Below are 17,966 nucleotides of genomic sequence, written 5' to 3'. Positions count from 1 at the left end.
CAGTACAAAGAAAGCAACCTTATGGCAACGTAACTATCCATCTGTTCACAATGTATACATATAGTGCCAGGATCTGTGTATGATTCTAAAACAGAAGCATATAGGATGCCAGTCATCATTTCCTTTTCTAAATTGGATTCATTTTAAGATTCCTAAATGCAGAATTGTAAAACTCAGGGTTAAAGTGTCTGCCAGTTATTCATTATTTCAAAAGTCAGAAGTCACTAGGTACAAAAACTTTACATAAGTTAAAAGAACAACAGCATGAATAGCAAATGCTTTCATGCAAATTTTACTGACATCAGCTGCTTATTTGTAGCCCATTATCAGCCTCAGAGTGGAGGGTGTTTCGCAAAACAATAGTTGCTGTATGTTGTTGAAATCCATGCAAAAGTCATGGAATATTGATAAATGATTGAGGCCAATCTCTAAATAAAGCTCTGTAGCCAATGAAACTTTCGTGGGTTTTGTTTTTGAAAGATAAAGTCACGTTCACTGAGTATGCAAGACAGCTTTAAAGAGTGATAATTGATATGAACTCACATACTGCTGTGGCATGGGAAAGGCTGTTGCATAACAGACACCCATAGGATCAAATTAACTAAAACCCAGCATGTATAAAGTAAACAGCTTTCACTAAACATCACTATTTTGATCCTTAGCAAATGTTGAGTGGTATGTGCCATATCAATCAGCAAACAACATACAACATTTTAGATTTCGGATAAACAAACATTTTGGATATGAGAGCAAGATGCCATTTGGGATTTCAGACGCCATTTGGGATTTCAGAGTAACATATGCCATTTGGGATATCAGAGTAACAGATGGCATTTAAGATGACAGGAAATGAAGTCTTAGAATACGCTAAAGAAATACTAACTCAGGTATCAAAAACAGAAAGATATCGCAGCCAAAGACACATGCCAGATCGGTCTATTTCCACATTTCAGCCTACTAGTAAATGTCAGCCTGCTAGTGTCCTTTCCAAGTGAGACTGAACCCCACTATGATGGCACTTGAGACAGGCCCTTGTAATCTCAAATACAACATCCGACCGGTCAGCCAGGATCATCAGAGTTTTCTTAAAGATCAGTGTTAATATTCATAGTCTGAAATAAAGAGAACTGTAAGACCGTATTAACATACAGACATCCCAACACTAATCACGAAGCCAGTGTGGATATTTACAGCCTGAAATGATTATAATGTTTGGGCTGATGTCAGTATTTCAAGGACTGCAATGATGTTCAAATTACAGTCTGATTGAAATAAGAATATTCTGCCTAATTTACCATGCGAGTCTGGTCATCAAGTCACCATGGCCCTACAAAATATTCTCAGTAGAGTAGCCAGTAATCTTCAAAAACAATGAAACCTGTCAGTGATATATTGTTCATTTGCAATGGTATGTCATTCCTAATATATATGCAAGCATCATTGCCATGCCAAAGAAAGATCGAAACACAAATTCCATCATGGTCTGCACATGTACCACACAGCCCTACCCACAGACTGAACACTGATTGCCACTTTGCCTTACATGTCCCAAAATAGCAAGAGTATATGCATTACATTAGTCAGTCAGATTGATACAGTGATGTCTGGGATGCCACAATGGTCTGTGGGGTATATACCTCCATCTGACTGCTGCACAATGCAGAAGCAAGTGTCCTGGGCAATACATTCATGACCAATTCTGTCCAGACAGTCACTGATGAACCCCTGGTCAGCATAGCCTGTGGGTGTGTGATACGCTTCTCAAGCAGTCCCCTACACTCCAGACCTCTTCACACAATTGGGATCCATCGCAGAATAAGGCAGATACGGACCAGACAGATTGTTTTCTTGTTCAAGGCTGCACTCAGCACTTTTCCAACTACTTACTGGATAATGTTTTGGACCATACAAACCATGATTCAGAATGTGAGCAATGACGGATACAGTATGGGTGCTCTAATTGTATACTCAACCATGTCTCAGCATGAATAATGTGATGTATTGTTTTCATCACTACCACAGATTCTATCTCAGAATCTTCACCGGGGGCTATCAATAACTGGACTATGTTCAGGAAGTTATTCAGTTGGAAAGATGGTAAAGAATCATTTCCTGACATTCTGAACAATATTTCTGTTACATCATTGACTTCTCGTAACCTGGACGAATCAAAATGAAGCATATGTATGACATTACCCACATTGTTGATGCTTGTGAGCATATGTATTGAGCTGACAAACCAATGGTCATGAATACTGTCAATCTGGTTCTGAAACCGACAATGAGCTGAAGGCTGTATCACTAAGGACGGAAAATCTGTACCGTAAACTGCCTTGAAGGATAATCCTGCCGTATCACTGTTAGATCACTACGGGAAGTAAACAGATGGATGTCTCAGTTCACATTTACCTCCTTATTGAAGACGAAAAACAAGGCATGGAGCAGATGGACCAACCATTCAAGAAGTCCAAGGGATGTTACTTACAGCAAATTGTGGTGCCTTAGCTGAGTTGTCCATGAAGTCACTTTAGGAAGGAGGAATAGATCTCTCATAGCTATAGGAAATCGATAACGAAACTATGATACAAAGAGTGCTAGTATGCCACGAACACTATCAATGGGGTTTCCTTCTGCAGCAGTTGACCTTGACTTATCATGATGTCCAAGATTGGTCATGAGGTTTTATGGCCGCTTTTTCAAAATTTCAGCAATGGTAATGAGTAACCATTAAATATGGTAACAGAAAACAAGAGTCATCAGAAGATGACATATATCCCCATCCCCCACATAAGTGACAAGTCCAAGGGATGTTACTCATAGCAAATTGTGGTGCCTTAGCTGAGTTGTGCATGAAGTCACTTTAGGAAGGAGGAATAGATCTCTCATAGCTATAGGAAATTGATAACGAAACTATGATACAAAGAGTGCTAGTATGCCACGAACACTATCAATGGGGTTTCCTTCTGCAGCAGTTGACCTTGACTTATCATGATGTCCAAGATTGGTCATGAGGTTTTATGGCCGCTTTTTCAAAATTTCAGCAATGGTAATGAGTAACCATTAAATATGGTAACAGAAAACAAGAGTCATCAGAAGATGACATATATCCCCATCCCCCACATAAGTGACAGGACAAATCATCTGAAGGTTACCTGATACTTTTTTAGACTAAGTTTGAAGCGTTTCCATGGAAATCATTAAAAATATAAATTCCATATATCTGTAAACAGCCAAAGGCACCACTTCAAGATCTGTCTCATATATCTGCTAAAATCTGTTGAAAGATATCAGATGGTTTTCGAGTTGTGCTCTGGAAATGAAGCCAAGTCCGAATTGTTTCCATGGAAATCAGGAAAAATAGAAATGCCACAACTTTGTAAATAGCAAAAGGCACCACTTTGTGGTCTGCCTCACATATCTGCCAGGTTTTGCTGAAAGTTTTCGAGTTGTGCTCCAAATGAAGCCCATAACTCCATTTTTAGACTAAGTCTGAAACGTTTCCATGGAAACCGAGAAAATAATAAATCACAAAAGGTAACACTTTAGAGTCTAACAAGTCTTACAGAAAAATATTGAAAGGTTTTTGAATTCTACTCCGGAAACGAAGCCCATAACTCCGTTTTTAGACGAAGTCCGAAACGTTTCCATGGAAGCTGAGGAAGTAATAAAACACAAATACCCATAAATAGCAAAAGGCACCATTTTAGGGTCTGCCACACATATCTAAGTTCTACTGACAGATACTGAGAAGTTTTGAATTCTGCTCCCGAAACGAAACACACCTTTCATTTTTGAGACTAAGTCAAAAACGTTTCCATGGAAACCAAGAAAGTCGTAAATCACAAAACCCTGTACACAGCAAAAGGCACGACTTTAGTTTCTGATTGATATATCTACCAAGTTTGGCAGAAAATATTCAAAGGTTTTTGAGTTCTGCTCCGGAAATGAAGCCCACGCTACCCTTAGACTAACACCAAAATGTTCCATGGAAAAACAAAAAAATATAAATGCCAAAACGTTGTAAATAGCAAAAGGCACAAACATAGGTTCAGATTGTTATATCTGTCAAAATTGGTCTAAAAATATTGAACAGACAGACTATATTCCCCCTGGCATGAAAAAAGAGTATTAGGTCCCTTTAGAATCTGACTGGATTTTTTAAAAGAACCTTCAAACACTTCCTTATGGCATTATGTAATCATAACTTTAATGAGGCAACATCAGAAACAGGTTTTATGTACGGTACCAACATGCAAGTAAGAACAGCTTGTCTTTTGCAGCCAACAAATACACAGAGACTGCTGCTTACAAGTACTGCTAGGAAGAGTGTTTGGTTGTAAAGCTGATTTTAACAGTATTCTAGACACATCATGGAAAGGATGTATAATGAGGGAGAAAAGCTTGAAGTGACCGTCTCAGATGTTTACCACTTTATTGAAACCCATGAGAAAAGGGGTGGTTCTGACAGAAACATGACTTGGGCTAACCAGGAATACCATCAGCAATCACAAGTTTCTCCCTTGTCCAGGGGTACAGTGAACAGCTGCGCCTCAGACGATTCAGCCACCCAAGACCCCACACATAAGGGGAGACACTTATGCGATAGGTTTGTTTTTCAACAAAGCCAGGCAGTTTTGATGTCTGCCCTTGTACTGCACTTGCTGTTGGATGTCAATCTTTTTGTATGTACTGACTTCCCATCATCAGAAATATCAATACTTGTTTTACATAGAACAAGGAAGCTCTAGGAAATGAACCAATACCACATTTCATATACAACAATGAGAAAAAGTACAATGTTGCTGATAACTGCCACAAGCACAAGACCTGACCAGTTCTATGAGCTTGGCAGAGAGGAACATCTTCCATTATCCAGCGAGTCAGTAGATACACAAAAACAGAATGTTTTGTAACACAAATATTGGCAGATGGAATGATGAATTCAGTTCACTAAGCGCAAGGATGAATACCTGTTTGCAGCTCTATCACAGAGGCCTGTTGAGGCATCTGGGCCCACATCACTGACTGGCAGCTTGAGCAATGACAATGTCAGGGGTTGCTGAAGTCAGTCACTGAAATCTTGTGACTGCAGCTTTGTGTGTTACATTGCATTTTATATTCTAGGTTAAATACAGACAAATCTGGACAAGACTGTCTACTGATCGATATGATGATGTCATCTGGGTAAGAGAACTCTAAATCATCCGAACTTCACCATCTGATCTGTTCAGGGAGGCTTAAGATCAAGTTTCTTCTAAGCGAGTGACACTGGGGACCAATCTGCCCTTAGACATCAAATGAAGTCTCATATAATAAGCATAGGGAACTGTAGACATACTCTGCTATGGGATACCCACTGTGGTGTCTTCTGGCATGGATGAACACATGGCACCTGCTCTACACCCAGATCCCTACTGCAGTCAACCAACCATGGATAGTTTGGACCTGCACAGCATTGGGAATATCCCCAAAAGGCTCTTTGAACAAGAATATGGGACAGGGGGCCACCTTTAAAAGCCAACTGCAGTCTCTCTTAACATATACACTTCCTGTGCATCAGCATACCCACTGAGGTCTCACTGGGTGCAGGAGATCTACTAGCCCTAGGATACAGAATATGGTCCTGGGGACCTTCATTGCCTTGGTACACGAACTGTCCTCTTCCAAAAAAAAAAAAAATCCCAGCCATGTATTGTAAGCAGACAAACAAATCCTGTTATTGATGTAGCAAAGACACAATCACTATTCACATAAGCATACTTGTATTATAAATTTCTGGGTCAAGACTGACCTATGCTACAGGATTAGGATACAGCCAAGGGCTACATAAGCCAATGCTGTTGTTTCCCTGTGGAAGAAATTTAATCGTACCATTAAAGATGGAAAATGAAAAGAGCATTAGGTCCCTATGGAGTTTGACTGGAATTATTAAACAACCTTCAAACACTTCATGCACAGTACATTAAAGAAGTTAATTACTCTAAAAGCGTATTTTATATTTCAGGTTGATCCTGAAGGAGAAGATGAAGCAGGCAGATTACATCATCCTTTAATGTAACCTAACAGGAAGACAAGAAGAGACATAAGTCTCTGTCACAATTAAGGCGGACAAATTACATCCAGGTTCTTACATTAGAAAGTTTAATTCAAGAAACTTCTTATCAAATCTCTTTCTACGGTGTTACCTCCTTACACAGCTGAGAATGATTGATGGGATTCCCATCGTTTGAGAAAATCAATGTCACTGTAAATAGGGCAGTTGTAAATTATCCACATTGAACAGACAAGAATATTCAAATCGCTGACCTAACCTCACTACATTCCCGCGATCATAAACTTGATTTAAGTGCATAATCGCATCACTGAACTCTTTAGATTCACAATTTTCAAGATGTCCAAGATGCCGTCCTCTCATTGAAGTGACATTATTCAGTGATGGAGTGGCAACGTCCTTCGTCCAGACAGCTTGTTCCTCCAATTCTGGTCAGTTGTCCAACATGGCTGATCAGACAGTACTTCGTTAAGACTGAGAAGGATCTACATTAATAGTGATAACGATGTGGTGTGAGGCCAACTGAAATAGCCCAATGCTAACACAAGAAGTCCAGCATCCTGGTCTGAATTCATCTCCTAGCAATTCAAGGAATCTATCCTACATCAATTTTTCTATGAACGTGTTCCCATTGCTTCATAAATATCAAGAGTGACTCATCCATCAGTTGTTGCCTCATTAGCCACCATCCTCCTATTGTCATCATCATATATTTCCATTGAAAATTTGACAACTTATTTCATATCAACAAAAATAATTTAGCCCTCAATTTTTACAATTCATCTTTTAATGAATACGCTCTATTGACTGAAGATGCTGCACAATCCTTCCTGACCCTGCCATTCATGTGTGACACAGGCCAGACAAGCTGGTCTGTCCAAGATAAGCAACAATCTCACATCACTGTGACATCGTCTATGCTCGACTGAAGTCCTTCCTGTCTGCACTGCCAATTCAAATATCGATAAAGGTCAACCGCCACTTCTATAGCAACTAGTTACTTCTTGCATTGTTGGATTATTTCTGTTGTTAAAAGTCTGATGTGTTACACTGTTATCGTTGTATCATGCAAAAATAGAGAGCTGTTTTGAACCGGTCTGTGTAACAAGTAGTGTTACTTTATGCAATACAATGTGTATAAAGAAATTTACTACTACTGCATGTTAATCCTTTATCAGGAATCTTATCAAACCATGTTCCATCACACCCTGGTTGATTCAACCCTGTCCATCACACCCTGATCGATCCAATCCAACCCTGATCAATTTAATCCTGGTCCATCACACCCTGATCAATCTAATCCTGGTCCTACACACCCTGATCAATCTAATCCTGGTCCTACACACCCTCATCCATCACCATGGTTACTTCTGCCCTGTTACATCATACCCTGGTCCATCATATTCTCTTCCATCAAACCCAGTATCCGACAGTCTGTTTCACAATGACTTTGATGTTGTTGTATGTGATATATGACATTTGATTGCTGTTTATAAATTTTATGTTTCTTTATAATTTCAATGCCAGTGACAAGAAATGCTAAATCTGAAATGTGTGTTGAACTTTTATTCTGCGGGTCCTGTGAATTTTCAGGCAGACATCTGAAACTTACAGGGCCCAGTGTCCTGTTTCTTTGACACACCTTCAATGAACACTGCCATCGTACCTATGTAACTAAAAAACAAAAGGTGTTGGTCCACCAAACCTGTGTACATTAAGTTTTTGTCAACCCCACCTAGTTCATACAAGATGTAGTCTAACAAGTTCAGGTTTGCAAATCCATATTCTACATCCAGTGACTCAACTGGACTGACTGATAATCTGCATAGCCTCAGTGGGACCAGAGTTACAGCACCTTCGGGCCCCTATGTAATTAATGCCAAATTAGACAGAGACAGACCAATACGTACAACACAAATAGTCTCCCTCACGTAACTTTCAATGAAATAGCCCTGAACCACAGAATTCTGAATGGCAAGCCAAGATTTACAGAGTTGTTCCCTGACCTTGTCTAGTGCAGCAAAGCCATATACTTCATGGTTGTTCCTTAACCATTCCTGCCACAGAGATAATGCCTTCTCTAGTCCTGCAAGGCTGCCTGTCAGTATATTCTGGACCATTTAGTCATTTAGTTCATTGCCCCACACAAAATGTTCTCATCGATCATTAGTGTGCCAATATGCACAGCTTACTGACTTCTTGGTATAACAAACATACAATACCAATTTTCCCAACAGCAAACCTTAAACAGCTAAACCCAAATAGTGTGGATCAGTTCATTAGAGCCTACGGACAATAGGAGAGCAATATGTTTAGTGTTTGAAATAGCTACAGCCTCAAAGTTGCTGTTGATACCTGCATGTAGAGGTACTGGCAAACCTTACACATTCAACAGGTGGCATCTGTATCTCTAGTACTAGCATTTCAGCATACATGCGGTAGCCTAGTAGTTAAAGCCTTCACTTGTCATGCTAAGGATCCTGGTTCGATTCCCCACATGGGTACAAAATGTAATTTCTGGCGCCCCTGCCATTTTTTTGCCAAAAGCAGCCGAAAAGCAAACTCACTCAGCATACCTGCGCCCTTGGACCTACTCCTATTGGTGCATGCTTTGATGTAGAACATATAGAGGACACCTCATGAAAACACAAAAATCAGACAGTTTGGCACATTTACGGATACATCTTAAACACTTCGGTATTAAAAGGAGCCAAATCTAATTCCATTTCTGATCAACACACCTCATCATCTATATAATGACTTGAAATGTTTTGCTATCCTGATATCTTTCCTTAACTGTCTTCACTTTGACTGTGCGAACCAAAATGATTCCTTGTTTGGAACTGTATTCAACAGAGAGGATACCTTTAACATTATCAAAACTAGGACTGATAAGATCGATAATTTGAAATATCACTGTCTGCAAAAACCATGAATGATAACCGACATGAAAATAATGTCACTGATAATATCGTTCAATGACGTTCACACACTTTGGTGATAGGATAAAGTTTAGATTAACTAAAACAATACACAAATTCAGGTTCTTGTTAACACATGCAGTGTTTTTGGTTTGGTTTTTTTTTGTGTGTATGTGCTTTTATTTTTTTTATTATCGCTAACAGTTACTGTTATGGACAAACAATGGCTATTTAGTCAACGATTATCTTTCTCTATGATCTGTAACGATAGCTACCACTAACGAAAATCCTGGCCAGTATTTATTCCAATGCCTCTATCAAGACTAGTCCATGTTCTATGGTGGAAGTCTCCACAGTCGAGACAGTCTTGTATTTAGAAGCTCTACCTGCCTGATTGTGAATGCTTAACTGTCTCTGATAACTACTGATAACAGTTATCTTATTTGGTAATGATTCATCTGCGTTGTTAACTGGATCTTCCCAAAGCCATTAGGAGGCAAAGCTCTTGATCCCATGATAGAAGCCCCTTAAAACCTACACTTAAATATGTAAATGTAACTGCATACACAGAGCTATGAGGCAGGAGATAGCCAGATAGGTCTCCTCTCTTTCCTAAAGGGAAAATGTCTGCACAGTCGATAAAAACTGGAGAAACTTCTTACACAACAAAAGATCATCTGGCAGTGTTTCTGTTTGTTTGTTTTGTTTTGTTTTTTTAAAAGGATTTTTAGTAAGAGATGTCAAAATGAAACTGAGTTAGACAACTATGTCAGAGAAAGCCAATGTGAACTGTAGAAACTGAAAAATTACAGCCAAGGGAAAAAGCAGAGAAATAGAAAAACTAAACCTAATGTAGCGCACTGTGCCCAACACTTTTGTGTTTTCTAGTATAGATGTTACAGACAGGCAGAGTTTGATATACATGTTCTTTGCGTGAAAAAACAACAACATGTAAGCGTCATCAGGACAAAATGACACAACAACCTTTAAACACTCAAATCTGAGCCAGCCAAACCATCATGGATCTATGCAATCTAGCCAAGATAAACCATCACCAGCAGGGTCACATAGTGAAACCGACCGCTCTCAGAATCCCCACATGGACCAAAAACATATACCAATGATCATCCATCACAATAAGTAGGAACTTTCATCATGTAAGTGTACCTTATTGCTGCAACTGTGACAGCCAGGCTAGCAATTCTCGAAACGTTGGTAGCCCTTCGAAGTTCTTAAGCCCATTCTTAACACATTGGCTACGACCAAAGTTAAGAATTCTTAGGGCTATGAACGTTTTGAGAATAAAGCCCCTGATCCGTGTTTTAGTTGACTTTTTACAATACTAATAGGCTCACATGGGGTTCTATTTTGCATATGAACTCCTGGGTTCATCTGTCTATAAAACTAAGGGTGAATATTCATCTTAATCAAGTTTTAACTACCATAAAGTCAATACAGCTCATGAATACAGTGTGTATCTAACAGAGAAATCTTCCCATGTCCGTTTGGTAATGAAATCTTGCTTTGCCAGAGTTTAGTTATTCATTCACCCATTCATTTATCTATTCGGTTATTCACACTTATTCCACCCATACATTTGTCCATTCATCTAGTCAAGCATGCATCAACTTGTCCATTAAATCTTCATGCCAATCTCTCCAATTGCATCCATTTGGCACTGTCACGCAATGGAAACTCACTGCATTACCAAAGGACCTGAATATGAAAGCAGGCAAGTCTATTTCAGTTTTCACCCTTTCCAGTCTCATTAAACAATAAATACAGCAGGGCCTGATGATTTTCCTTGTCGTTTGGATTTGGCTGACAACAAACTCTCTATTGATCTCACCTTTTCTTAGGCTGAACCCTAAAGCAAACTGGGTTTAGGATTGACTGAGGGGATGCTATACAAGGGGGATGCTGAATGAAAGGGGGGTAGCACTGGGAACTCACAGAATGCTAGTTTATAAAAAGATGCTGTCACCTATTTTGTAGAAGAGGTCCAGTAAATTATCACATATTGATCCTTGACGGGGCTCCCAGGAGGCCTGGCTTGTGTAGATAGTGGGGGCTCACTTGACATACTACTGAAACCTGAATTCAAGCTGACGATCATTGAAAAAACATTGGATTAACAGTTTGGTGTGTGCTAAGTGTTAAAATTATACATACATTCTTAAGATTCTGCAGAGACATTTCTTCATATTTGGGCTGCTTTGGGCAGATTGATGTCTGTATTAAGATGCTTGGTTTATCTGGTTAGACTCCATCAGACACTTTCCACAAGGCTATCATAGCACTAGCATTGTTTACGTCTATGTTATAGTAAGCACAGTATTATCATGCTGGCATTGTAAGCTTTGATCACTACAACGAGACTCTGCCTAATTTCAGACAAGTGGAAAGATGGGTTGCTTTTGAAATGAATGTCTCTGTAAATATACGTTCTGTGGTCAAAGAAAGTGGGAGAGTATGGTTTTATCCCACTTGTTGCAATATTCAAGCAATATCATGGAAGGAGACACCAAAATGGATTTCACATGTTGTACCCACGTGGAGAATCTAAACAGGATCTTCAACATGATGAGCGATCCCTGTAACCACTAGGCTACTCCTACACACCACCCTGTCTACAAGAGAGACTTGGACTCACACAGCAGACTGAAACACGTAAAGCAGAATCCCGTTCATCAGGAATCCTCACTGTCTTCCATGATGACAGGCTACATCCATACATTTCTTAAACTGGACATTTTCATGGAGAATAGTAACTGACTGAAGTGCTTTTCACTGTACATGGATTAGAATTTAATCAGTCACTGAGGATTAATGTTTGACAAGATTTAGCTTACTTTTTCAAATTTAGAAATTTATCAACATCACATATTTTGCTGTCTCTTATCCTTTACACAAGATGCCAAACCACACATATCTTCATATCCTAATAAACAGATATATTGACAGACCATGACATCATGAGTAGTGAGACTGGCACCAGGCAGACAGGTGATTCTAACGGGTCAGCAACAATCATGTACATATATATACGAATATCTGACAGCTGCCAGTCCTACACTGCTCTGTCTGGTTGTCGGTCCACACAAATGAAATCTGGGATGTTGGACATGTCCAGCACAGCTATTAACTTATCAAAATCATCAGCAGATGCCCTTCTACATAAAACATTCCTACCTTCAAACTTTTCACACTTGCCCAACTGGATCTATAAATTCTGCTGTTTCATAAATTTCCAAAACCTGCAGACAACAAGCTTTCAACAAGCCAACATAGGTAGAGGCAACAAGAGTTGAGAACAAACTTCATGTCACCAATCTTCATTGTTTATGATTAGTACAAAGGTCACACACATTCTTTCCCCACAGTAACAGACAGACCATGGCATCAACCGTGAAACCTGCTTCATGAATATTCTGGTCACTACCCGGAAGTCTGGCTTGGTCACAGCACACAATGATTGGTCCCAGTGACCTTTCTGATGTGGGTTAACTGATGTTGATTAGTTCCTTTGAAGCTGAAACTGATGTTTTCAGCCATTACGAAACCCCTGTCAGTCACATCATTCATGCTATCTATTAATGACTTATGAACTGTAGTGTTCTTGACTAAAATCAATTACCGCAAAACTTTAATCCTGCAATTTCTTTCTATCAAATGGATAAAAAAATTAGTGTATTTGGAGTGTCATGCACCCGTTCAAATATGTACACCATATCAATTTCTATACACAAATCATCTTCTCTTATTCATACAAAAGTTCAACCTAAGAACAGCTTTTCCACATCCAGAAATAGGACCTCTCTTATCCACACCACCGGCTAAACAAAGTTAAACTCACGTTACAGTTCCTTCCTTTCATTACAACCACTGAATTATTTGAAAAGCAATCTATGATTCTTCTTCTCCTGCCATCCATCTTTCCACACTCTGGTTCATACATTTCACGACAGTTCAACCAATAGTGTGAGATCTACAGCACATTAACTTTCATCCAGCAACATCAAATCAATTCCAAGGACTGTTACGACCTATTTGAGATGTATTTACCCCTGCTCCAATATCAGCACACATTTCATCACAAATATGTCGAACCTATGGCAATATCCCATCACAGAACTAATCATGACAGCCACATGGGTCTTCAATTGGCGGCTTCTACCAGAGACGGTGTAGAGAAAAAGTGGACTGCCCTTTCTTGGGTTGTTTGCCCTTTCTATACAGAAATCAAACATCCATTTGATGATGCATCAGATGCATCTTCCCAGTGAAGGAGGTAGAGTAAGCACACCACCGGCTGCATCAGCTTATTAAAGATGATTGAGGTTATCATTTGGAACAAATTTACTCAAACATTTCAGATGTGTTGTGGCACTAATGTACATGATGCCTATATTGACGCCGTTATTGTATGTAGATGGAACCATATTGATATCAATTGCTGAAAATTGCAGTTATTCTGGCACAAATATATCACAAGTAATTTTGAGGCAATTAATCAGCTCGCGAAGCTTTTTGTGTTGCTTTTAAGCTTGCTATGCCGACTAATGATGTAGCTGGTGTTAAGCATTAAATTAGTGACGTATCATTGTTGAAGTATTTACAAGCAGGAGTTTACTTGAAAGTGTTTTTGCATTTATTGAGATATATAATTGGCATCTTGTGCACATGTGTTATTGTTGACGTTTTTATACTTCAAAATGTATCAGCATTTACAGAACTTACAATTTAAAAGGCTTGCCCACTTTGCTGAAATCTGTTTACACAAAGTATGCAGACTGTCTTGTACTTATTGCTACCTCTAAACCTTGAAATATCTTTTTTTTCATTGATCTGATTCACTGAAATTGTTCCAGATAACATACTACAAGCTTTATTGAATGAAGTATTAGCATACACTTGCACTGTCACAATATGTATGAGAGAAAAAATGTACAAGTTGACAAAAATATGTCATCCCATTCAACTAGACTATCCCAGGCACTGAAAAATGTTCAACAGCCGTGTGAACAAAGGAGAATCACTGTGAGAATATGATGTGATGTGGCAGAGGAGCTCGTTTGGCAGATATTTCTAAGAGATTCCTAAACGTGAGCGAGTTTGGCTTTATGCCGATTTTAGCAATATCACAGTGAAGGACACCAGAAATGGGCTTCAGGATTATTAAATACATCTGAATAACAAAATATTAAACACAAAAGAACACCAGAGAATGCCGAGTGTCTTTTATCCTGCAAAACAGATCCACTGGGAATACAATAGGGCAAAAGAGAAGTGAAAATTAGATGAATGCAGGAATTGGGATAGGCAGGGTCCATGGGCCATTTTGCACATTAGAATAAGAAATGGCCCGTTCAAATTCTGAAGTTTACTATTGATACATGGGCAGTGGCCCATGCCATATTCAGAAAAACGGTGAATAATCCTGAAAATGGCCATTGTCAAAGTTTTCTATCCCAATCCTTCAAAAGGATAAGCATTTCCAGTCCTTCTAGTACCGCATGCCACTTGAGATAAGAGATCACGAACAATTTGGAATGAATAAATTTCTCTCCCAACATAATTGCAGACAAGATAAACTGTAAATGTGAGTTATAAAGTCTGAAGAAACTTTCTTAAAACATGATGATTACAGATACAAGCAGACATGCGAATCTGCAGAAGATACCTATGATATTAAAAAAGTGGGGTACCAAAATCAGCAACCATGACGACTACATCTCCTTCAATATCAACATCATCATCGCCAACTGAATGCTAACCCTACTCAACACCATAATTCAGCATCTGAAATTAGCTGAGAGAATCAATAAAATACCACCATCACGTCATTTGAAATTAGCTCTGGCACCAAGGGCTGGTAAAAAGACATCAACTTGTCGCTCAATGTCACCTACATCCACTTGGAACACCATGGCTCTGTCAACAGTGACCTTCTAAGTGACAATGTTGCCATCACCAACTGAGGCAACCCAGTTACAGGGTGATAATTTGTCATCACCAACAGCTCAAAGCTATCACAGATCATCAGCTCGTAGACTTACACAATGCGTTTACACAGATAACAAACAATGGTGACATAACTTTGTCAGTATTAACAGATGTAGATACAGGCAGATACAATTTGAATCATGTAACAAAAAGTTGTGTAATCTTTCTTCTTCATCCATGTCATAGAATCATAGAATCTAGAACAATTGTTCTCTCTCTTTATGGGGGCGAGTTTCTGATGCAAGTACAAGACAACTGTTTTAAATTCTGCAGGAAATACTGAATCAGGATCCAGTCATAAATAATGTGCAAAGGTAGCATTAAAGGTTGAAGCAATAACCTGGACTGAGAAATGTCCCTGGTTGTGTAACGCGAAGGCCACTGTCTCTTGCTAAGTTGCCAGATCTTATTTCAGTTGGAAGTGAAACTGATGCAGTGACATAGCAAGAATTATCTTCAAGGTTCTGGAGTCAAGGAGGTGGTGTGGGCTGTGTTAGCAACAAGTGGAAGGAAAACATGCTGGTAAAAACTAGGGAATGGTTGGCCACTTTGTGAATATTTATTGACAAAAAGTGGCCATACAACACATCGAGAGAAACTACTGGGACTATTAGTATAGGGTGTAGTGGTATTGGTGGTGGTGGTGGTGGGATGTGTCTGTGTGGATGGATGGATGAAATGATGTTTCTGAGCTATGTGTTCACAAGTCTCAATATACCAGGTACCACACATCACTACTAACTCTGATCAGAAAATGGACTTACCATCAATGCCAAGTTGGCCTTTCCTTCGTCCTTCTTTTGAAGGTTCAAATTTGTTGATGATATCCAGACATTTATCTTTGGTAACTCTTTGCATCTGTAACAAGAAAAAAACAAAATTTAGTCGGTGTAAGAGCTCTTGAGTTACAAGACCATCTCTCACCTACCTACTCCGGTAACACGGCAACAAAAAGACATACATCAGATCGTATAACCTTCATGAGAGGCATACAACTTATAATATCAGAGCATAAGCGTTTGACAGCGAGGGACACTTACACCAGAAATGGGCTTAACACATAGCATCCATGTGGGCATCGAACCTGGGTCTATAGCGATACAAACACTTTAATCACTCGACTACAACACCAGCTTTGAAAAAGGGATGCAGAATTTCTGGCAAAATAGGAAGTGTTCTTTCTCGCCATAAGATCTGGGTTAGTTAAGTTTCCGGTTAAGTTGCATTCTTTCTCTGACCTTAGACCTTTTCTATTTTGACTCACTGGAAACATGCAAGTGACTCACTTGGTTACTACACCACTTTAAACAATACTTCACTCATTTCACAAGATTAAAATGGGAGGAAATATCAAATTGATGCAGCTCTTAGCTGTTTATCATCATAAGGAAACCGTTTAACATGTGTATGGTGTGACAAACAGAAAGACCAAAAACAAGGCCAAACCCAGATTCCATCCAGGAATAGCAGTTCCTGGCAGCATGGAAAGAAACTCTCAACTGCATTTTATGCCACTTTTAGATACCAGCGATATCATGCCAGGAGACACTAGAAATGGGCTTGATACTCTGTCCATGGGAGGGGAATAAAACCAGGGTCTTTGGCATGAAGAGCAAAGACGTGAACCACTAGGCTACCTCATGTCCCAATTATGAACAGAAACTTCCACTCTGCCTTCTATCTTCCCAAGATGTCAAATGCCATAGTAAATGAAATGAGTGTAACTGATACAATAATACATTAATTATGACTAAAATACAACATAATGTATGGTAAAGACTTTACACAGACACTATCACTGTGATCAAATTTAAACCTTCTACAAGCCAGTGATTTATTGCTTCTTAAATAGCCCTGATTAATTCTTCAGCAACTATGAAGGGTTTTGGAGGCCAGTACAAGGGATTAACCCCCATTAAACAGAATGATTTCCCTTGCCTATTAAGCCAGACATTAATGTAAATATTCTCTCCAGCACATTTCTCACTTTATGGCACTTCAGGATTTCAGTGTCACAAAATTAATTGTATGCATTATTTATCACCACAGGGTTTGGCTGCTCTAAAAACTAGCCACACTTAATTACATTCTTGATTTACATATCATCAATGTTAAGGAACACCTCGATTCTGGATTAAAATACAAAGCACTGGCACATTGAGTACCGACCATTATCAACTGAAGCTGATGCTGCAGCTGTAGATTTTGTTCGTGAATTGAAAAACAAATTACACCCTCATCACGAAGTTGATAAATGTTTCAGATTTGGCAGGTTGCTTCCATTTATCACGATCCAACAAATGGAATGAATTTCAAATGGTTACTTAGTGTGATTGGAAAAATCAGATTGACCATTTTACACAGTTGGATATTTCAAAGATTTTCAAAATCACCATAGTGACCTAAATTCAGCATAAACGTACTTATCACAGCACCCTAAATAATGATAGAGATTTTAGGGATCACTATACAAAACATCAAAATATCTTCAGGACTCTAACAACAAAGAACAAATGAAGGTATTTTCAAAGAGACATGGTCCAAGACAAACTTATACTTGGTCCAGTTAGAGCTGTTCTGCTTGTTTTGTTGAATGTGTGTTGCTGAACACCCTGGATGCCACAGGGACATATATGTCCTTTCTCTTCAACCCTCACTTTGAAGTCCAATCAACTTTATAGCTTACAGATTTTCACTAGCAGTAAATGTTTTGGTAAAGTGATAAAAATATCCAACATAATTTATAGTTACATTTCATTAATAACATGGCTGCTTCGTTCAGTCAAGTAAGAGGGTAAAAAGATCTACTTTAAGTTCAAGATATTAAATATGTTAACAGATGTCTGATATAAAAGAAAGGTGTTCACAGAAGACTTAAAAGTATACAATGTCTTCAACAAATATATAGTTTAAAGTGAACTATGAGCTTTAGCTATAGTTTCCTAGTTGTTTCTTTTTCCTAAATCGCTAAAGTAATCTATACAAAG

At 38.8% G+C, this 17,966-nt stretch overlaps 1 protein-coding gene across 1 annotated transcript in view; it reads right to left on the bottom strand.

Annotated features, from left to right (window-relative positions):
- LOC137261204 (inactive phospholipase C-like protein 2) overlaps positions 1–17,966 on the bottom strand; it is a 205,499-nt gene that overhangs the window by 42,509 nt on the left and 145,024 nt on the right. The window contains exon 8 of the mRNA XM_067798913.1: positions 15,744–15,837. Within this exon, the coding sequence (XP_067655014.1) occupies positions 15,744–15,837 (94 nt within the window). The remainder of the gene's footprint in view (positions 1–15,743; positions 15,838–17,966) is intronic.

This window comes from Haliotis asinina, chromosome 14 (assembly GCF_037392515.1).
Source record: "Haliotis asinina isolate JCU_RB_2024 chromosome 14, JCU_Hal_asi_v2, whole genome shotgun sequence".
Classification (NCBI taxonomy): Eukaryota; Metazoa; Mollusca; class Gastropoda; order Lepetellida; family Haliotidae; genus Haliotis; species Haliotis asinina.
Note: the sequence above shows the minus strand (reverse complement) of the source record. Positions and strands in the feature narration are given on the sequence as shown.